Here is a 25891-nt window from a genome sequence, read left to right as displayed (position 1 = left end):
ACACCAGCAGCCAAACAAAAGAACAATGGGAAGGTAACCAGATAGCAGCTCCCTAATACAAGATAACAGCTGCCTGGTAGATCTAAGAACAACACTCAATAGTAAAAACCCATGTCCCACTGAGACACATTCAGTTACATTGAGAAGGAAAAACAGCAGCCTGCCAGAAAGCATTTCTCTCTTAAAGTGCAGGCACAAGTCACATGACCAGGGGCAGCTGGGAAATTGACAAAATGTCTAGCCCCATGTCAGATTTCAAAATTGGATATAAAAAAAACTGTTTTCTCTTTTGAGAAATGGATTTCAGTGCAGAATTCTGCTGGAGTAGCACTATTAACTGATTAATTTTGAAAATATTTTTTTTCCCATGACAGTATCCCTTTAAGTATGTTGGTCCAGATTTTATTGGGAATTTTGAATCTGGATGGGAACATTTCAGTTCAAATTAGAGATAAGTTATACATTCTAGGGGTCATTTACAGTATGAATGTAAAATCGACATGATGGAGAGCACATAATGATGCCACTAATTAAGGGTTTGACATCCCATCATGCTCCTCCATGTGGTTGCCAAAGCAGCCATCCTACCTCTTCTGACAAATGGTGTGCAACTGCATCTACTGACGCTGGGGAATATAGGAGTTACTGCTACCCTGAACCTGCCAGTATCTCTTTGGTTTCCACAGCGGGATGAGTCAATAGGTGCACCAGACTTTGAACAAGCGCTCTAAAAAAGTGATGAAACCCCACCTCTTCAAATCCTAGAAACAACTTGCATCCAAATTGCATCCATTTTCCTACATCAGGCTCAACTGCATCAGATGCATCCTAGAGTGTGGCTGCCTTTAAGATGATATTCTAGAAAAAATGCTGCATTACTGATAAAAAAAAGGCAATTTGCATCTGAAATTGAACTGTATTGGTAAATGACTCCTAGGCTTTAGTTGTCAAGATATGAAAGGTTCAAATGCCTAAAAAAACATCCTAAATGTCTATTCAAGGACATTTGTGGCACAGGCAGCAAGCAAACAAGAGGAGGTTCTCGTTGCAAGGCAAAACTATACTTTTACATTTTTATTTTATGAAAAAAAAATTACAGAAACCCTTTTCAAGTATAGTTTTAGAAAGCTAAGAAAGTGTATATAACATCATTCTAGGTCTATCCATCATATTGAGCCCCAGTTTGACAAGCCTGATAGAATAAAAACAAAACAGATTGGCAGGAAGGAACTAAAAGACTTGGCTATGTAGATGAATTGAAATATGATGTGATGCCTCAAGCGTAAAATTGATATGCATTCAGTCCTTGCATTATGGCTTTCCCTAGGAACATATGATCTTCTTTTAGTTCCAGTGCATCAAATGAGTGCAAGACCAGTGGTCAGACCAGTGGTCAAATGATGACAAATCTAGGTAGACCATATCTTTGTACCTCTATTATACATGTGAATAAACTTATAAGCTTTTCTCAATTATAACAAGCGATCTTCACTTGCAAATCACAGCACAATGTGCCAAAATCGAACTTCCTTTTTGCACTTCTGTATATTGATAAACATATCTTCGGGACTTTGAGAGAAAATAAGAGCTCTCTGGCATTCAAAAAAAATAGAAAAAGAAAATTAGGTTTGCAATGATACAGAGCTGGCATAGAGTCATAAGAAAAAGTCTAAGTAGAAAGGATAATTGAGATTTGAAAGAAAGGAAGCGCCGTTGGAGGGTAAGCGAACAAATAAGCTCATTACTTTTCTTGGAGCACGGCTCACGTGCCCATTCACTTGTCACAAGAAGCAAGATAAGCAATACCTCAGATTCTTTGATCAGCTGAAATCGCTGAAGACACTTTAAATGGATTGCCACAGTTCGTATGGATCCTTTATCTATGAACATTTCATTTGTTGTTCAATGCCTGAAAGCTTACTGCAAAAGCTTAACTTGTTCCGATAGCAATGCGCCTTTCAACACAACCATTGCCGAAAATAAAAAACACATTGCATTTTGCTGATTAAAATGAACTTCGATAGGTCACGCTTTTAACCCAAATAGCAATTAAATTCCTTCAATGCATATTTTCTTTTTTAATACACAAAGAAAATAAAAACTTTGTATTCACCTAAAGAGAAATATGGCAATACTCATTTCTTCTCAGCCAAGTGTATTGCTATTTTTTTTTTGTTAAATGTGGCAGCCTTTTAGAACTTGAAAGTTGAGCGGTCTCTACAGGCCCAGAAGCAATTGCAGAGGTGGGTACAGAAAGACATGGTTGAGAATGCTGATGATTCCTCAAAAAAGAAATCTGAAGGACATGGTCAATAATGACCTGTGAAATTGTCATCATTAAGGTGAGGAGCAGAGGGACATACTTTGAAAAGGGGCTTCTTCAGCCAAGTACTAAGCTTTAACCCCACAGGAGAAACAGATTACTAAGACTGATTTTCATACACTGTGGAGCTTGAAATGGTGAAAAACCGTATGCCCAAAAAGCTCCTGCTGGTAAGACTAGGTCTTTAAGCTCTTTAGCAGTGATCTAGGTTGTTCCTAGGTTCCTGCCCTTTACAGGCATTTTCTTCTGAATGGTTCTGACCTTGGCTTGTTTTCTAGATTCTGCATCTATTTGCCACGGACCTTGACTAGATTCTGTTTAAATGACTATTCTCTGTTACCTGCTTCTCACCTCTGACCTGACTACTGGACTGGCTATTTATCTATTTTCTGTCCTGGACCTTGCTTGCTGGCTTCCACCATGATCGCTGGCCTGTCTCATTATGAGTAACTGGCATAGGTCACATTTAAGAACTTGCTAATTACAGAATGTAATATATACGAAGCAGGCTCTCACCGTCCTAGAGTCTACATTTCTTAATGATGATTTTTGTTATTCTCTTGCACTAAATTGGCCAACCAGCTGTTATTTTGCAGCTTCTTGGTTCTTCAGTTCTTCAGACCAACTGTGGGAGGTGTAGGTCATGACCATTTATCCCATTACCAGTCCACAAATAAACCTCCTTATCCGTGATCATGAGACACAGGCTAAAGCTGCATGAAGGGAGGGCTTTGTTTATACAGAGCTCATTGACAATATTTTAACAATCTCACTTGATTATAAGAGAAGGAAGGGGAAGCAGTAAGGGTGAAAACAAAACAATGATCTTGTCAGAATATTTTTTGAAGAACAGGCATAATCTAGAACTCTCTCAGTATAAGCTCCTCCTGGTGCCACCATACTTACTAGCTTGGCTTCCTGGGGCACAGCTGTCTATAATAGTTGAAAGACCCATGGTTCAGATACATATAGTCGTGTCAGAAGGGTCACACAGATCCAATACTCTCAGAACATTGTATCAGGAAGCAGTGCTATAGTATCCAAGAAGCACAACAACGAACCAAATTTCCACATGCTTAAAAATGATATTTTTAGAAGTGATAAGGAGAAGCGTGAAATCATTTCATGTAATTCCAAGGGATATTTTAATGAACAGATAAAAATATTATTTGTTTTTCATGATATCGCCTTTTTCATATTTGCATAATGTTAACTTCCATTTTTAATTATGAAAGCCATGCCTATTTCAACGCTTGGATGGCTTATTTAGACGTTTGTCGGAATATGGTACAGTAGCTGACCGAATAGAAGAAAATAAATTGAATCCCATCAGTTCTGAAAGAAGGAAAGAGGCTTAATTAAGATTTTTTTTTTCGTTTGCAGTAAGCAATTTTTCCCTTTTGCCAAGAGGCAATTTTCTCCGTCACAATCTTAATGAAATAAAAAGTTTCATGATACAGTTGTGTTCAGCCGGAACATTATTTGGAAAATTATTTTCGTGTTCTCTGGCTGCTTTTGTTGAAATGTGTGAGAGAAGACATGAGAAACATTAAATCTTTCTTAAGAGGAACAATATTACTATGTAGAAACTGCCACCGAACTTAAAACAATACAGAATGTACATAAGACCACCTTTGCTCGAGGGCCCTAAAATGAAGAGGTGTTCCATTTGTCTATCCAAAAACAACCGAATCCCCATAGGAAATAACAGTGAAAAGATAGCATACAAATGAGGTTATGATTAAGAACCCAATGGAGGGTATGCTCCCTCTTTAAGATATATCCACGATAACATAGGGGCGGGTTGTAAGGCAGGGTGCTCCCAATTATTTCAGGAAAAGGTGCACCACTAAACTGAGACATCACTCAGAAGTATTAGGACTACAGTAGGAATCCATAGACAGCAATAGTTAGTCATTCCCATAAGCAGGAAACCCTTGCTAGGACTGGTCTTCAACAATGGCCTTTGGGGCCCCCAACAACTTCTGTTGTTACACTGACTAGGAACCTGAAAATTTCAGTCAACTTTCATGCAGGACAGACGATTAGACAAAAATGCAGTCAGGGTCAGAAAAGGGTCTTGGCAGACAGTATGAATGGAAACCAGGGTACAGATAGGGGTCATAAGCAGAAAACTGAAAAAGAGTAATAAGCTTGAGCAAACTTTGAAAACATTAGCCAGCTTGGGCAACAGTATGGGGGATATATAAAAGGAAAGTGGCGCCAAAAGAACAAGGTATTACCCATGAAATGACGTCAGATGTAAAATAAATAGTTCTGAGAAAATGCTGAGTGTATAGGCACGAAACGCGTTAGTTTGCACACTCACTGCCTATTCCAATTATTGTGTGTGCTTCAATAAAGCCAATTTGATATTAAATAGACTGCTCCAAGAATGTTCCGCGCAGTGCTCACAAGCGAGTGAGATTGTGTAGATGTAAAATAAACACTAACCATGGCAAACCTTCTGACAATAAGTACAACTAATGAAAAAAGGCCGCTCCAAACCCACCTCCCACACCATGTCCCACGATCTTCCCAGGTGCTCAGCCACTGGCGATTCAACTGTATGCAACAGTACTTATACACAAACCAGGTGGCACTCTGGTAAAATAAAGGAAATAATGTATTCCAACAGGCTGTTGGGCAACAAGGCCTGATGCATTTTTAAGCATAATGCCATTTGCTTCTCCTTGTCAATGCCAACCCACAACACAGGGAATCTGGCAAGGATGAGGAGTGGGGAACACCCTTGGGGACCAGAGTAGCGATAGATAAGACAATGAGCCAGTTCCATTACAATGGTTAAATCTGAAAGTCTATACGTTGCTATTTTGCTAATGAAAGTGGGAGGAAGGAGGGACTCCATCTGAAAAATGAAAATAAATTAGGAATGTCAAACCTGTACTTCCAACGGCTGCTGGAGAGATGTAACGAGACACAAGTTTAATATCCTTCATGTATATGCTCACAATATCATCAACTGCTACACAATATAATATGTCCTTGGGATTTTTAACTACCTTTCCTCCCCCAAGTGCACCACACTAATAATTTTGGGGTCCAGGATAAAAGAACTAAAACCAGCCCTGGAAGTCACAATGTGTAAAAAATAAACTGTACTGAGAGGAACAAGAAGTAACATGAGCATATCACAATTTCCTACTATAAAAGAGTATAAAGACTTTACGTTTACGGTCCAATTATAATTTTCTAACCCAAATACATATCAGGGTACCGAGACTACAGACATTTCTAGGTACAGGTATGTGATCCGTTAAGTTCCAATTTGGGTTGTTTCCCATAGACTTCATTTTATCCAAATAATCCAAATTTTTAAAAATGATTTGTTATCTGTAAAACCCCAGGCCTCGAGCATTCTGGATAACAGGTCCCATACCTGTACAGAAAAAAATATTTGTCTTAAATTAATCACTGTCCAATTGGAATCAAGCCTTTTTAATGTGTACCTTCTGGATTAAATTTATCATAGAGTAAAACACACAGATATTATTTCCCTAATTCTGACATAATCACGTCTCAGGCAGAGTAAAACAGGCTTCTGAGAGGAGGAATTCTTTTCCCCAAAGCTTTAGCCTTTAAGAAAATGTTACTACAGCTTTCAGGCGCCATAATTACAGCTGAAAATGACTGTTTATGTAAATACGCTTCCTGAGCTAGACTTGTAAAGCCTAATTCATGTTTTGTAAACCCAATTCAGTTTGGATAAATGTATTGCTAATGTGATCATTTGGCCATTAGAGCTCAGGGACATTTCACTAAGTCACAATAGCGGCTATAATTGCCGTATTCTTGCAAACTACAGTACATGGAATAGATGCCAGGCTTAAAAAGCAGATATTCCATTATTGTTACATATTTAATACATTTAATAGAAGGACAAGCAAACTGCAATAGGTGGAAAAGACCATTTCTTCAGATAACGAATGCCCAGCAGTTCACATACACGAATAGCACAGGTCGTATGTATAACCCTACATTTATCATACTTGTCAAATGCATCACTCTCATTAATTTGTAATTATATAAAAAGTTATCAGGCCCTTTAAGGATCCAAGGCTGCTCTGCCATGGCACAAGGAGCAAATACTGGCAAAAAAAATACTTAATAAATGTACGCACTATATCTACCAATAGACCTATCTTTCATAGGAACAGTCACATGGCAGAGTTTGACTAAACGTGGTGGGATTCATTTGTTCTGGGTGTGCCATGGGCAGACATTGTATGGCCAATGGTAACCAATGCATAGTTCAGGAGACACTTATCCCAAGATATGCTACTATGCAGGGAGGTAATCATTTCCGAAACACTTGAAGCTGAAATCCTTGGACCAATGTATAAGCTTACCACTGTCAACGTTGGGTGCGGGTGCTCATGCTCCAGACCTTCAGCAAGGGGGAGTCAATCATGGAAAATTATAATTGTAGTCAGGTACCAATCCAGAACACCAAAAAGTAGAATCCAGGAGCCCAAAGTAGTACAAAAATGTATTTTACATTATATATAACAAATATAAGCCTTACGCATTTCATGTCACCAAGAGACACTAAGGGGGTTATTTATCAAAGTCTGAATTTATCTCAATATTTTCTGCTACAAACTCCAATCAAATCTGCTTAGGTTTTTTTACTCTTATTTATTATTAGATTTTCCCAAAAATTTGATTTGCGGCAAAAAAATCAGAGTTTCACAATTTTTACATTTGATTTTCACAATTTTTTCACCCTAAAACTTTGGGGTATTGCATGAAACCCAGCACACATCAAAAAATCATTGGGACTTCTCCTATTGACTTATATGCAACCTCGACAGGTCTGAGATGCCGGATTTTCAGATTCAGACTTTTCCATCCTCTGGGTTAAATAAATTCCTGAAAATTTAAGGATTTTTTAAAAGTCTGATTTTATAAAAAAAAAATCACAAATTTTTCGTGATTTTTGCATTCAGAGTTTAGTAAATGAATCCCCCGTATATAATCGAGTATAAGCCGACCCGAGTATAAGCCGAGGTACCTAATTTTACCTACGAAAACTGGGAAAACTTATTGACTCTAGTATAAGCCTAGACACAACTACAGCCCTGTCTCCCAGCAGCGCACATTCCGCCAAAGCGACCCCCCCAGCGATCAACCGGACTTCTTTGCAAAGTTGATGGTGACAGAGAATTGCCAAACGGATTACTGTGTGCATTGTCCCACTGTCCCACTACCATGTGCAGAGGGTGCTGTTTGATATTGCCATCACTGTTAATCTTTCGTATAACCAACAGAGAGCGCTGTGTGATATTGCAGTCACTGTTAATCTTTCATATAACCAACAGAGGGCACTGTGTGATATTGCAGTCACTGTTATTCTTCCATATAACCAACAGATGGCGCTGTGTGATATTGCAGTCACTGTTATTCTTTCATATAACCAACAGAGGGTGCTGTGTGATATTGCAGGCACTGTTATACTTTCATATAACCAACAGAGGGTGCTGTGTGATATTGCAGTCACTGTTATTCTTTAATATAACCAACAGAGGACGCTGTGTGATATTGCAGTCACTGTTAATCTTTCATATAACCAACACAGGGCGCACTGTTATTCTTTCATACAACCAACAGATGGCGCTGTGTGATTTTGCAGTCACTGTTATTCTTTCATATAACCAACAGAGGGTGCACTGTTATTCTTTCATACAACCAACAGATGGCGCTGTGTGATTTTGCAGTCACTGTTATTCTTTCATATAACCAACAGAGGGTGCTGTGTGATATTGCAGTCACTGTTATTCTTTCATTTAACCAACAGATGGCGCTATGTGATATTGCAGTCATTGTTATTCTTTCATATAACCAACAGAGGGCGCACTGTTATTCTTTCATATAACCAACAGAGGGCATTGTGGGATATTGCAGTCTCTCCCCAAGTGAACTGTTGGTATAGGAATGATTAAAAGTGACTGCAATCTCAGCTGCTCGGGTCGGGTACCGCTGACCCGAGTATAAGCCAAGGTAGACTTTTTCAGCACATTTTGGATGCTGAAAAACTCGGCTTATACTCGGGTATATACGGTTGTTGTACTGTTTAAACTTTGGGCTCCTGGATTCTACTTTTTGGTGTTTAGGATTAGTGCCTGCCTACAATTATAATTTTCCATGCAGGGAGGTGCCAGCCTTTGAACCCTATGACCAGAAGTAAATAGCTAAGGACCGCCATATGGGGTTTACCTTGACATGGTTTGGTGGCTTACCCACCATGAACATAAACACCCATTTTTGTAAATACATGCACTTGCATATAAACTGAATTACTTATGAGACAGGGGACCAGGGAATGTGCATTGATCAATTCTCTTTTTTTCTGTACGTTTCTAAATAATTTGGCCAGATCAGCAGCACTTCCAATGTATTTAAATATAGCCTTGGGGTGCTCCCATAACCCTCCTTTTTGCAATTGTATGACCAATGGTCCCAATGTTTCAGTAGGGAGCACTGGCAGAATGGTGGTGGGACAGTCATCCTGTTATTAGCAGTGCGATATATACAGCATATATTATATATACTTAGCTGCACACATATTAGTATGAGAAGTCATCTGTATGTTGAATGTTTGTTAACAAGTACTATCAAAGAACAATGAAACCCAGAATCTTTGGGGGCATTCCCCAGTAATTCCAATCACTAACCTGGGGAGAGCACACCTCTCCTTTAAATATATGGGATAAAAAGGGCACCTGTCTGCACAGAAAGTTGCTGCCATTTGCACTACACTGGGCAGGTACATGTAGGGGCAGATTTATCAAGGATCGAACTTTCGAATTTAAAGTTTATTTTAGCTGATTCGCTCAAATTTGATTAGAGTTTTAAAAAAATAGAAATTCTAATTTCATCATGTACTGTCATGAATTTGAATGCCACTATTAGCCATCTAAAAACCTTCCCAAATTGGTGTGTTAGCCTATGGGGGACCTCCTACAATCAATTTGTAGTCATTTGGTGGACTTTTGAAAAAATAAAAAAAAATTGTGAAAAAAAAACTTTTTTTACTTCAAAAGTCAACCAAATGACTCCAAATTGATTGTAGGAGGTCCCCCATAGGCTAAAACACCAATTCAGCATTTGAATTTGATTCAAGTTTGCAGGTCGATCCTATTCACCCAAATTTAAAAAATTCACATTTTTTAATACATTTCAATTGGTTGTTTTTTTTTGCCAAATTTCGCGTTTATGGGTATTCATGGGAGTTTTTAGAAACTCCCATAAACTCGAAATTCAACCCTTGATAACTCTGCCCCGTAGAGTACGGTGATTTCTGCAATGTGTCGGTATACACCTTGGTTAGTCAACGAAGAACACTGAGGAAAACAAATTTAATGGTGGTGGTGCTCTCTGCAGAACCTAACCTAGCCAGTATGTTTTAGAGAAAAGGAGAAGTGACTGTGGATCCAGGATTTTTGGAGGTGCCTGACAAACTGGCACCCATGGTGATTTGGGATTTTGTTATCCTTGTTTCTCCAAAAAGTCCCTGGCACAACAAAAAAGTTGTGGTTTTGGCAAGGTCTAATGGAGAAACCAAGGAAGTAAGTTGCAAGTCTAGGACTCAAACAATCCCCTCCGAGAGATTGCCTATGACTAAGTGCTAGGTAAGCATGAAACGCGTTAGACGCCACGAGGGGATTGTTTGACTTTTTATAATATGTAATAAACGTGTATTTTTTAACTTATAAGCATGCTTTGGAAATATTCTTTAAGCTACATGGTTATACCTCTGTTTGGTCACTAGAGGATTCCAGAATGCTATAACAATGTTCACTATGCTCTAGTCTAGATCCAAGGTAATTAGATATATTAAATATATAAGGGGATCATATAATAATCTCTCTGTTTTATTTACCAGTAGGTCTTTAAGCTAACATCCCATTCCATTTAGAAGAAAAGAGGCTCCGCCTAAATATTGGGAAGGGGTTTGTTACAGTGAGAGCTGTGAAGTTGTGGAATTGTCTCCCTGAATCAGTGGTACAGGCTGATACATTAGATAGGTATAAGAAGGGGTTGGATGGTGTTTAGCAAGTGAGGGAATACAGGGTTATGGGAGATAGCTCATAGTACAAGTTGATCCAGGGACTGGTCCCATTGCCATCAGGAAGGAATTTTTTCCTCCCGAGGTAAATTGGGTTTTTTGCCTTCCTCTGGATCAACTGGCAGTTAGGCGGTTGAACTTGATGGACGTGTGTCTTTTTTCCAACCTAACTTACTATGTTACAATGAGTAGCCTAACTGCTTGCTGATCCAGAGGCAATTTTCGTTTTACTTTTTAGAGCTTTTTTATAAGCGCTTACACATTTCATGGTACATCTAGCAGGTGTTCCCTGGTGGGTGACTCTTCTTTGGGCATCATGAATGGTATGCAATAAGAAGTGTGCGATGGGACAACCACATCCCACCTATGTGCTGCCTGTCCTGTACATACAGAAACAGATGTTACGGCAGCTGCCGTATCTCAACCCAAATGTGAGAGGGTCTGTGAGCAAAAGAGACGGATCAGTAAGATCGGACAATATTGTAGATGATGCATTGGATCTGCTTGTCAGAAGAGCATCTCTCAAGGGAACCGCATTCATTCCATTGAGCCTGAACACCCAATACATATTATCGCAGATAAAATAAATTGACTGTCTTCAAACGACAACAAAAAAATAAAACAAAATATGAAATCAAAATAAAATAATTCCTCATCCCTACAATACTTGATTTACACTGACAAGAGGCATCTGCCAGACGGCTTCCCTTTAAATAAGCCACGCAGAGGCTTGACAGACTCAAATAGCTTCTTTTAAAGCACAACTTTAACATGTATGTGAGAGATGAGAAGCCGTACAGCAAGCGAGGCACTTGTTAGCGCTGATCTTCCTCCTCTTTTCATGCTGTGAATAGCTCCCCGCTGGCAACATCTGAGAATCAAAGTGAGACCTACTGTACGTAGCCAAGCTCTTTTTGTACACAATAATGTCCACTGAACGTGCAAAACAAAAGGGAGATCAATCAGAAAGAATCCCTCCACCCTACCAAAAAGCACAACAAAACGGAAAGATTTCAACGTTCCGCTCGATGGAAGCAATTCAGCAGAGTAAGTGGGGGGCACGGGCAATAAACATTCGGTATTAATAGGAATCAGGTTAAATGATACAAGACACTAAGCCCAGAGCAGCCTCGGAAGCGAAGTCTAAAGCACAGTACTTGCAGAAGCCCTTCACTAGGAATACTTTTTTGAGAGTCTATGGGGCTGCTTCATAATTTGTGAAGTTTCATATTGTTTTAAAAGTCTGCCATGTTTCCTTTTGAAGAACACTAATCGTTGCATGAACCTAAGCACAAGCAACTAGTGAATGCATCAATGAGGTCACCCAGTGTGTCTTCTTCTGGTGCCAACCACAAGCACCCATTACCTCCTACAAAGAAAAAAGCAAGATACAAGAATCTTTCTTTCCCTACAAGTAGTTTTGGGGCTGTGCATCCAGGTTTTGGCGAAGGTAGGTGCAGCTCAAGAGTCTTATCAACAGCAGTTTTAAAAACCTCAACAGGATCATTGAGATGTAAAGATGCCTGTAGAGTTTTAGAAAATAAGTCTACTTAGTTGTTGCATGGTGTGTGCATTCTAAAAATACATCAACTTTCAACAACTTTGCACTTGAGTTCTTATATGTTTTGGTCTTATTTAATAGTTTGAGATGATCATAGCCTTTTACCAGTATCTCCCCATCTTCTTTACTCCTGATCTACACCATATGCTCTGGACTGCCATAATTTAGCTTAGGGTCTGACTCACAATATACTGTAAATATAGACCAGTGATCCCCAACCAGTGGCTCATGAGTAACATGTTGCTCACAACCCCTTGGATGTTGCTCCCAGTGGCCTCAAATCAGGTGCTTATTATTAAATTCCATTGGAGGCGAGTTTTGGTTGTATGAAAACCAGATGTACAGCCAAGCAGAACCTCCTGTAGGCTTCCAGTCTACAAAGGGGCTACCAATTAGGCAATCACAGCCCATATTTGGCACCCCAAGAACTTTTCAGATGCTAGTGTTGCTCCCCAACTCTTTTTACATTTAAATGTGGCTCATGGGTAAAAAGTGTTGTGGTCCAGTGATATAGATTACAGTCATGTTACAAGGATAATTAGTAATTAACTCAGATTTACATTACATGGCATCCACTGCTTTTTGCATCATTTTCTAAGCATCACTGTAGCAGCAGAAACCTTATTTTCTGCTATTAGTATTAATAATTATTATAATAAAAATAATAATAATAATGAGCTTTAATCCTGCATCTCACCCCAACTGTCCTTTAGGCTGGACCCCCATTTCACAGGCCCACATTTTCTATTTTCATAAAAAGTGTGTTGACATAGAAAAAAATCTCTACAATATTCTATTATAAACACACAAAATTAAATTTTACAATTTCTCCTATAAACAATTGCAAATCCAAAAGATTGTTTTCCCATGCAAGAGAAATACTTCCACAATTTTTTCACATTTGCCTTTTCGAATGTGTTTAAAGCCTTAATTGGCAGTTGCAACTGATATTATAGTCAAAGATCTTACAATTATTTCGTAATGAAAACCACTTACAAAAATAACTGTACTTTGGCAACATTTTGATCATAAATTTGTAACTGAAAAAAAGTTTTTAAATGCATCCATTGGCACAGAGAAAATTACTAGTAAAACATGGGGGCACTGAAATTCCATGGATTTCTTATCCAGATCCCTATCTTAATGAGAGTGACTCTCTCCCTGAAACGCCCAACAAACCGATGAGTTCCTCAATTGGACTGGATTTTTAACCCTGCCTGATTGACATCTGGCCAACTTTTGGCCAGATATCGATCACGGAAGCCCATCGGAGGACCTCATACACTGGGCAATAAGCTGCCGGCTCAATCTGTCATCAGCTTATATCAGTTTAAGTATGGCGTATTTAAGGTGCCTTTCTCCAGGGTAACAAAGACCTGCATTCAGTCTGTGCCCCAATGTTTTTGGAGCTGGATAAGTGGTTTCTAAGCTTACACCACCTAGCCAATCCATCCATGTCATAAAATACTGAAAGAACATGTTGTCATGTCAGAGGGTGAGGGAATAAGGTGGCCAGCATATCGGACACCAAAGCAGGGTGTAAATACATATTGCCAAAAGGAGGCTAGAAAGAGTGGACAAGTCACTGTGAAAGCCAATACCTAGGCATTAAACCAAAAGATTTTGTGGTGTCTGCCTGCACCCGAGTGGAGTTATTGTTTCTGGGTGCAGGTAGATGCTTGATCTGTAAGGTATGGTCGTTGGCGAAAACAGTTTAGGGTTCTCGCAAGACAAAAGAGAAATGGGGTGACAAACATAGGGAGGCACTGATAAACCGAAGTATCAGTTTGTTTGTCATAGGTGATATTTTGATGGATAGAGGTGGACAACAAAAGGGAGATGCCAAAGCACTGGTGTGGGGTTGAACTGGGAAAGGAGAAAGAGGAGAGATCTTCATGAACTATGCCTAGGCAGAGAAGCAAGTCAATTTTAAAACTTTTTTAATAAGTTTTGGCATTTTATCTACGCATAAGTGGCTTTATGTTGATGATATATCTTTCCTTACCTCTTATCCTCGGGTTGGTATTGACAGTATGAAATATTAATTTTCTCTTAGTTATAAATACGCATAGCTATTGCTTGGCTCGCTGGTGATCTGGGGTCTGTGACAAAGTAAAACGTCAAAGAATACAGGGGCTGATATTTATAACCTTTTTTAAGGTTTAGTAGAATTCAGTTTAAGATATGGCATAATCCCAGCGTTATTGTAGGTAAGAGTTGAGTTGATCTAATTTTTTAAAAAAAGTATGGGCAAACTCAATAGCACCACCATCGAATCATTTTTGAGGTCATGCAACTAATCATTCGATAAAAAGCCTTTATTGCATTATCTGGTATTGAGTAAAAAGAGCCAAGAGAGGAGACAAGGAACATGCACACGTATATTTGAATTTTTACCACGATTCAAATTTTTTTGAACAAATACTCACACAAATTCTAATATTTTCAAAACTCTAAAAGCTAGTGAGTTCGTACAGAAGTCAATGGGAGTTGTCCTAGGCAAAATCTAAGCGATTTCTTTTTTTTAATTCAAGATCTTTACGTTTTTTTGAGCGTGTAAACTCAAAAATCGAAGTGTTTTAAGTCTATAAACTCGAAAAAGTAGGTATTCAAGTTTTTTTCACGATTGTATTCAATCAAATTTTTTGCATTCCGATTTTTTCATTAATAAGCAAGCATTAGAGTTTTTTAAATTGTGAGTTTATTTGAAGTAGAAAAAACTTCCAAAACCTCACAAATTAGATTTTTATTAAATAAGCCCATATATGTAAATTTACTAAGTTGGTGAATTTTCGCTAGCGTTACTTCAGCAATGCGAGCAAAACAAAGCGAAGATGCGCTCGCGTTCAATTCTACCTAGCGCAACTTCGTTGGAGGTCTTTGCTAAGTTGCATTTGTCGGGAAATTTAAAGTTGAATGGACGTATATGTTGCAGCAAATACATTACATTACACAAGTCCAGGGAACTTTAATAAATAAAATAGAGTTGTTATATTGCCCTACACATGAGCCCAGTGTATAGTTTATATTCCATATGTTAGAAAATGTATAGGGGAACCCGGTTAGCCAAAAAAATTCTAAGGACTTTTGCAGCCTATCACTCTGAAAAAAGTAAAAGACGCCAGCGTTTTTTGGGACTTAGAAACTTTTCCCACTAAAAATATGATGTAAGTAACAGAAGAATGCGGAAGATCTATGCACTCCAAAGCACTTCATCTGGTCTGAGTTGGCAAAGGCAAGTCTGGCGAAAGATGTACGGTTCAGTAAAATCCGAATGTTAGTGAATTTGCGAAGTAACGTCCATTCGCCAGAGCCAGATTGAGTGCAAATCACCGCTATCATCTGTCTCTTTCGCTAGCGAAGTGACGCCTGCGCCCGTTCATAAATCGGCAAAGTCCCTGAAAGCGGTAAGGCTGGCGAAGCTTGGCAAGCATTAGTCACTTCCCCTTTAATAAATCTGCCCCCAGATGTTAATAAACTGTGGGGCTGCCACCATTGGGGATCACTAGCAGGGTCAATTTCAGTGAAATTTGGGGATAATGCATTTTTCTGCTAGATACCCCCTGAAAGCCCAGTTAGAAGGTCACCTGGGGTGAGATTTGGATTTACTTTACCTGTAACCTTGGTAAGCGCTAAGGTAGACCCTGAAAATAATTTGGCCCTCCAACAAAGCCAATCACTGCCTTAAAGGGATCCTGTCATAGGAAAACAAGTTTTTTCCGAAACGCATCAGTTAATAGAGCTGCTCCAGCAGACTTCTGCACTGAAATCTGTTTTTCAAAAGAGAAAACTGATTTTACTATATTTAATTTTAAAATCTGACATGGGGCTAGACATAGTCAGTTTTCCAGGTGCCCCCAGTCATGTGACTTGTGCTCTGATACACTTCAGTCACTCTTTACTGCTGCACTGCAAGTTGGAGTGATATCACCCCCCTCCCTAACCCCCAGCAGACTATCAGCACAACAATAGGAAGGTAATTTATAACGGCTCCCTGGTAGCTCTAAGAACAGCACTGAATGTGTCTCAGTGGGACCTTTTTTAGATTTTTACTATTGAGTGCTGTTCTTAGAGCTACAAGGGAGCTGTTATAAGTTACCTTCCTATTGTTGTGCTGATGTTTCTCCTACTCAATGTAGGAGACTATCAGCACAACAATAGGAAGGTAATTTATAACAGCTCCCTGGTAGCTCTAAGACCAGCACTGAATGTGTCTCAGTGGGACCTTTTTTAGATTTTTACTATTGAGTGCTGTTCTTAGAGCTACCAGGGAGCTGTTATAAGTTACCTTCCTATTGTTGTGCTGATAGTCTCCTACATTGAGTAGGAGAAACAACAGCCTGTCAGAAAGCAGTTCCATAGTGCAGCACTGGTTCTTTCTGAAAGCACATGTCCAGGCAAAATGACCTGAGATGCACCTACACCCCAATATTACAACTAAAAAAAGACATTTGCTGGTTCAGGAATGGAATGTTATATTGTAGAGTGAATTATTTGCAGCGTAAACAGTATAATTGAGGAATGAAAAACCATGACAGAATCCCTTTAAACTGTCCATCCAATCAAACCATCAAAGCTTTCATTATTGTAACTGAAGCAGATCTGCAAAATCAAAGTGCTGAATGGCTTCCATAGGGATAGACAGTGAGCAAATAGAGTTGCTAAATTTGGGCAAAACTTGCATGATGTTCAGTGTTGTTATTGACTGTGCATACAAATCGTTAATGAATCAGTATCAATTATTAAAAATAACAACAGAACAAAATCTGTATTACACTGCAGTCGTGCTGAATTAATATCTTTGTTATGCAAATAGGCGCTTTTATGTATTTAAAACTGGTTTTCAGAGAAACACTCAGATTAGGGATTTTCTTTTGCACATTTGCATGGATCGAGCCGAATGTACAGCATTCAAATCACAAAGAGGAGTTTGATCACAGAGAACAATCGGCCGCTTCATGATGAGATGTCAGTGCTGACCTGCCACAATAAAAGCAGGACAACTTTTATGCATTCTTTTTGCATATTTCTGTTTCCAAACTTGATATCCATCGCCCATTTTATTAAAACGAGATCTCTGCTAAAGCAGATCTGTATCAGTAAGCCTACTTTTTTACACTACAATGGGGGAAATTTTTTAAAGGCGAATTTTCGATTCGGAAGGCTCTGCCACACTTTGCGCAACTTCGTCAGACATTAATTCGCAGCGTCTACGCTAATTCATCCAAATGCAACGTTACATCTCGACTTAATATCGCCAGCGGAAATTTATTAGAGATGTTGGTGCAAATGCTTGAAGTGGCCACTTATTATTACACATGTTCAAGGAAGCAAAATAAAGACAAAAGAGATCCTCTAATGCCCTAGACAAGAGCCCAACCTAAAACAAATGTGGAATGTCCCTCAAATGGATAAAAAAAATTTTTTAAAATTATTTAAAAAAAAAAAAGATATTTAACTCTTACAATCCCACTTTAAAATATGAAAAAATGTCAGCGTTTCCTCTTTTTTTAATGACTTTTGGCATAGAGGATATGATGTCACTGACATAAGATTGAGGATGATGAAGCTTCATCTTATGAGTTGACCAGGTATAACCTGGCAAAGGAAACTGGTGAAAGAGGTAACATACTGGAAAATTCGCACTTTGAATGTGAATTTGCGGAGTAACGTTCACCTGAGCAAAAATTTGCCTGGTGAAAAGGGGTGCGAAACTTCTTTAGCGATGTACTCTTTCGCTAGCGAATTGTCCTCTATGACTGTTCGTAAATTGGCAATGTCCCTGCGGGGATTGTCTTTTTGGCGAATTTTCACTAGCGACAGTGTTCACTGTGCTGCCCAGTCACATCCATGGTAATTGCATCTGCTGATATCGAATGCAGATTTTTATACCCCAATAAATAGTTCCTTGACCTAAGGGATGCAACTGGAGGCAATGGTGCAATTGAGCATGGTGCTGCCTGCTGTGCAGATGACGAATGGCTCTGTCTTTGTTCGTGCTATTTTCACTGGAGGCAATAAAGGGGTTTAGTGTGATGTAGAAAGTGATATTCTGAGACAATTTACAATTGGTTCTCATTTTTTATTATTTGTGGTTTTTCAGTTATTTAGCTTTTTATTCAGCAGCTCTCCAGTTTGCATTATAAACAATCTGGTTGCTAGGGTCCAAATTACCCTAGCTACTGACTGGAATAAGAATAGAAGAGGGCCTGAATAGAAAGATGAGTACAGGTATGGGACCTGTTATCCAGAATGCTCGGGACCTGGGGTTTTCCAGATAATGGATCTTTCCATAATTTGGAACTTCATATCTTAAGTCTACTATAAAATCACGTAAACCATTAAATAAACCCAATAGGCTGGTTTTGCTTCCAATAAGGATTAATTATATCTTAGTTGGGATCAAGTACAAGCTACTGTTTTATTATTACAGAGAAAAAGGAAATAATCTTTTAAAATTTTAAATATTTGGTTATAATGGAATCTATGGTAGATGGCCTTTCTGTAATTCAGAACTTTCTGGCTAACGGGTTTCTGGATAATGGGTTTCTGGATAACAGTTTCCATACCTGTAATAAAAAGTAGCAATAGTAATAAATGTGTAGCCTTACAGAGCATTTGTTTGTTTTTTAGATGGGATGAGTGACCCCCATATGAAAGCTGGAAAGAGTCAGAAGAAGAAGGCAAACAAATCAAAAACTATAAAAAAAAATAATAATAATAATGACGAATTGAAAAGTTGCTTAGAATTGGCCTTTATATAAAAGACTAAGGGGCAGATTTATCAAAGGTCGAGGTGAATTTTCGAATTCAAAAAAATTCTACTTTCGAGCTATTTTTTGTTTACTTCGACTAGGGAATAGTCCAAATTCGTTTCGAATTTGAAAAAATGTCGAAAAATTCGAATATCGAAATTTATCATGTACAGTCTCTTTAAAAATTCGACTTCAATCATTCACCATCTAAAACCTGCCGAATTGCTGTTTTAGTCTATGCGGGACCTCTTAGAACCTATTTAGAGTCAATTGGTGGACTTTGAAAAATCTAAGTTTTTTTGGGACAAACTGCGATTCGAATTGGATTGAAAATGGACCTATTCGGCAAAAAAAAAATGTAGACTTAATTTTGGTTGGTCTTTTTGAATTAGAATTTCGAAGTTTTTCCAATTTCACCCTTGATAAATATGCCCCTAAAAGTTAACCGAAAGGTGGTCCACGCCTTTCTTCTATGGGACAGGCTGAATTGATGCAAAAACATTGTTCTCTATGCAACTAGTAAATTAAAATCCTTTTTAAATCAGTTTCTGGCAGAGTACCAAGCAGCAGCTCATTTGTTTTAAAGCTCAGACAAGATATGTCGTAGCAGAACATACTGAGAATAGTTGAAATAAATAACAATACAATCATGTTCATGGTCACTACATACAATAGAATTATTATTAGAATGACTGTAGATCTGAACATAAATAACTTGATCATAGTTCCATCAGTGACAGCTACAGAACACTGTGTCCTCTGGCACCCTCTAGTGGTTTGTTCATAAGCAATTACATACTGCATTTTTAGGTTTATGGAAGAGGTGAATGTTCGGTTCAAAATGTGTTTCTTCTTACAGGGGTATAAATTCATCATACAGTTCATCTTCACTATTCCTCTCTCAGCATCTGTTTCTCTTCATTCTCTCTTCATGCAGCAGTTGGGTGTCAGTTATTCATTGACAGTTAGATCCAATATATCTTATAGGGGGGCTCCTTTTGCCTAGAACAGGGGTCCCCAACCTTTTTTACCCATGAGCCACATTCAAATGTAAAAAGAGTTGGGGAGCAACACAAGCATGAAAAAGTCCCTTGGGGTGCCAAATAAGGGCTGTGATTGGCTATTTGGTTGCCCCTATGTGGATTGGCAGTCTACAAGAGGCTCTACTTGGCACTTTACTTAGTTTTTATGTGATTAAAACTTGCTTCTAAGCTTGGAATTCAAAAATAAGCACCTGATTTGAGACCGCTGAGAGCAACATCCAAGGGGTTGGAGAGCAACATGTTGCTCACGAGCTACTGGTTGGGGATCACTGGCCTAGAAGATGTATTAGAGCTCACTCGATTATAATCACCAGACATCATGTCTCTCTACATGCAGGATTTGTGCAAAAGACAGTTCTGTTGTTAGATTTTGTTTGCACTGGAATCAGTTACTTGAGTGAGCTCTAATTCATCTGCTAGGAAAGGAAGCCCCCCTATAAGATATATTGGATCTAACTGTCAGTGAATATCTGACACCCAACTGCTGCATAAAGAGAGAAGGAAGAGAAACAGATGCTGAGAGAGGAATATCGAACAAAAACTTGTTTATTTCAGAAACGATGCAGAATATTTCATTCATTGCATTTACAAAGTTTCTTATTTCAGTATGATGAAGCTTATATTACATTTTCGCGATAGTTCCCCTTTAATGTTTACATGATTTTCTGGTAGACTTAAGGTATGAAGATCAAAATTAGGGAAAGTTCCGTTATCCGGAAAACCCCAGGTTCCGAGCATTCTGGATAACAGGCCCCATACCTGTATTGGGGTTTTGAGTTGTTAGTAGATTTTAGACATGCTGCACCATTGAAAGCCAAATTTGTTGGGCAAATGGGCAAATTTGCTTTTGGCTATGGCAACCAATCAGATGATTGCTTTCAGTGTTTAATCTGCAGTTGGCTGAAAAAGCTAATCACTGATTGGTTGCTATGGGTTACTACTCGGGTGCAAATTTGCCCATGGTTTATAAATGTGGTTACTGGGATTATTCCAAGGGGCGTGTTGCCTCATCCCCCAAAACTTACTCTTGCCACACTAGAGAGTTCAAGGCATATAACATCTCAGGTGTGCTTTATTTCTCTGTATACCTCTGCAGCCCAGTCTATATAGCCCAGACCAACTAGAGCATTAGTTCAAATTATATTTATTACCCTATTAAACATCTGGAAGAGACGGTACAACTGAGGCATGAAAATGTAAAAACAGTGAATATAATATAAATGTACATGGTTTCTGTCTTGGTCTGGATTTGCCCTAAACAACCCATTTCTCCGTGTTTAATATTATATACATACATATTTTAGAAAAAATCATGTTTATAAATATTCCTGGTCAAAGGGTTTTTTTTTTGTAAACTCTTAACTTAATAAGTTAATAGTTTACAGGGGGTTCATAGGGATATTCAGGCTCTACTTTGAAAGGAGATGGTGGCCTCCTAAAATGTGCATGCTGATTACCTCAAAGTGAAATAATGGAAGAAAAATACAGCAAATTTACTCACAGGTAAGGCAGACGAGGAAGAATCTCATAGTGAATTCACACAGGAGTTTCCTTGTTTTTTGCACTCGAGATGTAACGGCAGGTAGAATGATTTCTGCTGGAACGTAGTACTGAATTGCATAAGTAACATAAATCCCAAAAGAGTAGAGAATTTTTACCAGTTGGTACAACCTGAAAAAAAAATTAAAAAAAAAAAGAATCAGATTAGCAGCTCCACATTTCAATAGTTTAGATGAAGGAGCAGTTATTGTAGTGACACTCCGTTGTATGGCTGGCGTTCATGGTTAGTATGACTTGAAGAAAAAATGGGCACCTACAATATTACCCTGCAGACTTAAGCAGCACCACTATAATAATGAACATATTAGAAGATCCCTCAGAGATCCATTACTTGTATATTATTATAGAACTCAGCACCACTATAATAGATAAGATATTAGACAATACCTCCGAGATCACTGACCCGTAAATTATCAAAGGACTTAGCGCCACTATAATACAGTAGATACTGTATGACAAGATCCCTCAGAGATCCAAGACTTGTATGTTGTCATAGGACTCAGAACGACTATTATTCAGAAGATACTAGTATATCCCTCTGAGATCATGGACTTATCACCAATATAATATAGTAGCTATAAGAAGATCCCTCAGAGATCACGACTTGTAAATTATCAAAGGACTTAGCACCAATGTAATATAGTAGATTTGAGAAGATCCCTCAGAGATCCATGACTTGTATAATTTAGGACTTAGAAGTACTGTAATACAGAAGATATGAGACGATCCCTCAGAGATAATTGACTTGCAAATTATCAAAGGACCAATTTAATACACTAGATATAATATCCCTCAGAGATCCAAGACTTATAAATTGGACTTAAGGTGGCCATAGATGGTAAGATTTTCAAAAGATCTTTTCGTTATCATAGGACCTGAAACGATCATTTAAATGTACGATTTGTCCATCAACAAAAATAACCATTTCAAACAAATTGTCTAGTTGAAAAATTTTCTAATCTGACCAATTGATTTTATGGCTGATGCCGGACGGAAATCGATAGACGCGCGAACGTTCGGTACCCCACTAACCTCACAATAATTTAACCGATTCGTCAGATCGCAGGAGAATTGGTTGAAGAATCTCAACGTCTATAGCCAGCTTTAGAACCACTATACTACAGAAGATATTAGAAGATCCCTCAGAGATGCATGATCAGCTATCCTAGAACTCTCTGCTGTTTCCCAATAGCATTGCATCTTCTGATATCATTCATACGATTAATTTTACCCCTGGCATCCACTCTAGCTTCCATGGGTACAGGTTCTGAAAACTATTTGTCTTCCTTGTAATATGGTTGGTTGTTCTCACTCAGCTATGGGTTCAGGGCACCAGCAACACAACCAATGAGACCCATTAATGAGGGTAGCTTTTTTACCAGATAACACCACTGAAGCTTTTATTTTAGAGTTCTTTGTGTAGGGTTTGGGACATTTGGAACCTGGTCCATCGACATATATAGCACAATATGTTGGCGCAATATAAATACATGTTAATAAATGGTGAGCATAGGTTATGTAATTACATTTAATACACTAAGATTTAGATCCCATGTCCCACATGACTATCCTCAGGTATATTTACATATTTGATATGGTCATCTTAACCATGCCTATAACATATGGTGTTGTTTTAGGTCATATACATATATTAGCTATTATTCAGATGAGTGGTTACTAATCTTGGTGGGTAGCACATCCAGCTCTTTCATATGTAATGGTCCCTGCATTGAAGTCCTTGTACTGAAGTCATTGTACTGAAAGCATTATGTCATATGACAAAAGTGTTCTTGGTAACTTACCTTAAAAGAACAACAGTAAACTACTACTATTGCTATGTAAATCTTTACTTTTTGCTTACTTCTCGAAGGACAGAACCTCTTTTTTTCTGTTATATATATATATATATATATATATATACACAGTATATACTGAATCATGTAATTTTTCAATATGTCTTCCTTATATATGTATTGAATCGCATGACGTCATCTAATAAACACAGCACAAATCCTTTAATACTCTATGACATTTTGATTTGTCTTTTCAAAGGATTAAGAACTTGCTGTCTTGGAGGCTCACATGAAACAACCGTTTCTGTATGTATTTCCTTCATATGGATACATATACAAGTAGGCTTATCCTGACCCTGTCAATCACTACAAAAAGAGGATTTGCTGGAGGCAGCCATGTTAGAAAGTTACTTTCAGCCAGATTTTCATAGAGAATTATGAAGAAAAACTGCAGCCTCAGCAACTCTTTGCACGAATGTCAAGATTCTGCTTTTTGGTCTCTTTTCCACCGAGTGAGAAACAAGACTAATGAATAAAACATCTATGGCCCACAAGCAATGGAGTCAACAACAGAGCTTTCAGTGTGGCGTGAAGCAACTGCTGATATCTTTAAAGTAAGAAGAGGTACGTTTGACAATCAATAGATTCAGATGACTAGAACATGCCGATTCCTTTTAGGTAGTTCTCTCAGATTTGAACTGTGCCTGGGAATTTATTAGTCCAAGATAACTAATATCGACCTCTTTCACTTAATTCTTTGTTAAAGGTAGACAATGGAAAATATTTTAGAAGCTCATACCTTGTGCTGACTTCTATTATACTCTAGAGGGGCAGTATACCCTCTTGTTTAACATAAGTTCAATGAAAAGAGCTTGTGCTGAACATATACAGGAATGGGACATGTTATTCAGATTGCTGGGGACATGGGGGTTTTTCCGGATAAGGGGTCTTCCCATAATTTGTATCTCGATACCTTGTCTACTAAATATCATTTAAATAAACCCAACAGGATTGTCTTGCTTCCGATAAGAATTAATCATAGTTTGAATCAAGTACAAGGTACTGCTTTATTATTATAGAGAAAAAAGGCATACTATCCAAAAATTATTTGCTTAAAATGGAGTCTTTGGGTGCAGGCCTTCCTGTAATTTGAAACTTATTGAATAACAGGTCCCATACTGGTACAACAGGTATATTGTCTACTGTTTTAATAAAAAAAAAAATCAATTGTTTTTGTTATTTTTTAGACCTAAAGAGGGCAAACAGTAATAATGAAGTTGCTCAATGTTTGGTCCTTTCGAGGCATTAATTATATTACCAGTACACAGATAATGCCTCTGCGTAATGGACTCCAGCTAACAAAACACTAACCACAAAGAGAGAAGGCAGAAGGGTTGTATAGTGGTAATCTAATTATCTACCTCACAAGGACTAAACTATTAAAACTATAGGGAAAAATACATTTAGCACAACCTCTATTCATTGCACTCATGTTGAACAAGGGTTACTGCCAAGGTACACATCCCCTTGAATTTTTAATACTACACTCTATCTACAATGAAACAATCTTAGTACCACTTGCAAAGTTGTAGTAGTATTTAAAAGCACAAACACACAAAACACAGTATTAAAAAAACAAGTGATACTGGAAGTCCCACACCTCTCATGATTTCAAACTGATTGTGCCATCTACAGGAGCCAAAGATGGCACTGTTTCACCAAAATCACGTTTTTTTTTTTTGTTTTGTTTTTTTACGTATACCTTTACAGTCAATAATACACCAGGTTTGAAGATATCTGCCTCTGAGTGTTGATGGGATGGCCATTAACACAAGTATATGGGGCCACAATGTAGTAACGCTTTGCCAGGCTTTTGCTGCAGCTTTCTTAAGTTGCTGCTTGTTCATTAATCTTTCTGCCTTTAATTGTCTCCAGCAAGTGAAATGCAAGTTCAATTTGTTGTGTACAGGTGACCTTACTCGGTCATGCCAGAATACTGCACTTCTTTGCTCAAAAAGTTCTTCGGTTGATTTCACAGTATGTTTTGGGTCATTGTCCATCTTTACTTTGAAGCGACTTTCTATCAGTTTTGCAGTATTTGCCGGAATCTGAGCAGATAGTATAGACCTATGTAATTCAAAATTCATCCCGTTGCTTCTGTCAGCCGTTATATCATCAATAAACCCAAGTGACCCAGTTCCAAAGGAATTTACACATGGTCATACAATAAAACTGCCTTCACCGCATTTTTTAATAGATGTGTTATGCTTCAAATCAATAACCGTTCCATCACTTCTCCATCCTCTTCTCATTATTCTGGAACCTATGGATCTTAGTTCCAACTCTCCAAAGAATATTGTTTCAGGCATACTTTTTTTAGATGTTTTCTGGCAAAGTCTAATCTGACCTTTAAATTCCTGAGGCCTACCCGTGGTTTGCATGCTGTGGCAAATCCTCTATATTTAATTTCATAAAGTCCTCTCTTAGCTGTACACTTTGAAAATAATACTACTCCCTCCTGGACAGTGTTCTTGACTTAGCTAGATATTGTGAAGGGATGTTCATCACCATAGAAAGAATTATGTAGTCCTTTTAGTACAGCAGTCTTCTGTGGTTGTCCAGGCTTTTTGTGATGAGGTCATCAGTTCCTTCTTTCTTTTTAGACAGGTATCAAATTGTTGTTTTGGTCATTCATAATGTTTCTGCCATCTCTCTGATGAGTTTGTTTTCACACCATATTGATGGCCTGCTTGACTTGCACCGACAG

The 25891-nt window shown here is 38.2% G+C and overlaps 1 protein-coding gene across 1 annotated transcript in view; it reads right to left on the bottom strand.

Moving 5' to 3' along the window:
- The window catches only part of slc36a4.L (solute carrier family 36 (proton/amino acid symporter), member 4 L homeolog), a 128061-nt gene that overhangs the window by 44213 nt on the left and 57957 nt on the right, over positions 1-25891 (bottom strand). The window contains 1 exon segment of the mRNA NM_001092969.1: positions 21273-21442. Within this exon segment, the coding sequence (NP_001086438.1) occupies positions 21273-21442 (170 nt within the window).

The sequence above is a fragment of the Xenopus laevis genome, chromosome 2L, assembly GCF_017654675.1.
Source record: "Xenopus laevis strain J_2021 chromosome 2L, Xenopus_laevis_v10.1, whole genome shotgun sequence".
Classification (NCBI taxonomy): Eukaryota; Metazoa; Chordata; class Amphibia; order Anura; family Pipidae; genus Xenopus; species Xenopus laevis.
Note: the sequence above shows the minus strand (reverse complement) of the source record. Positions and strands in the feature narration are given on the sequence as shown.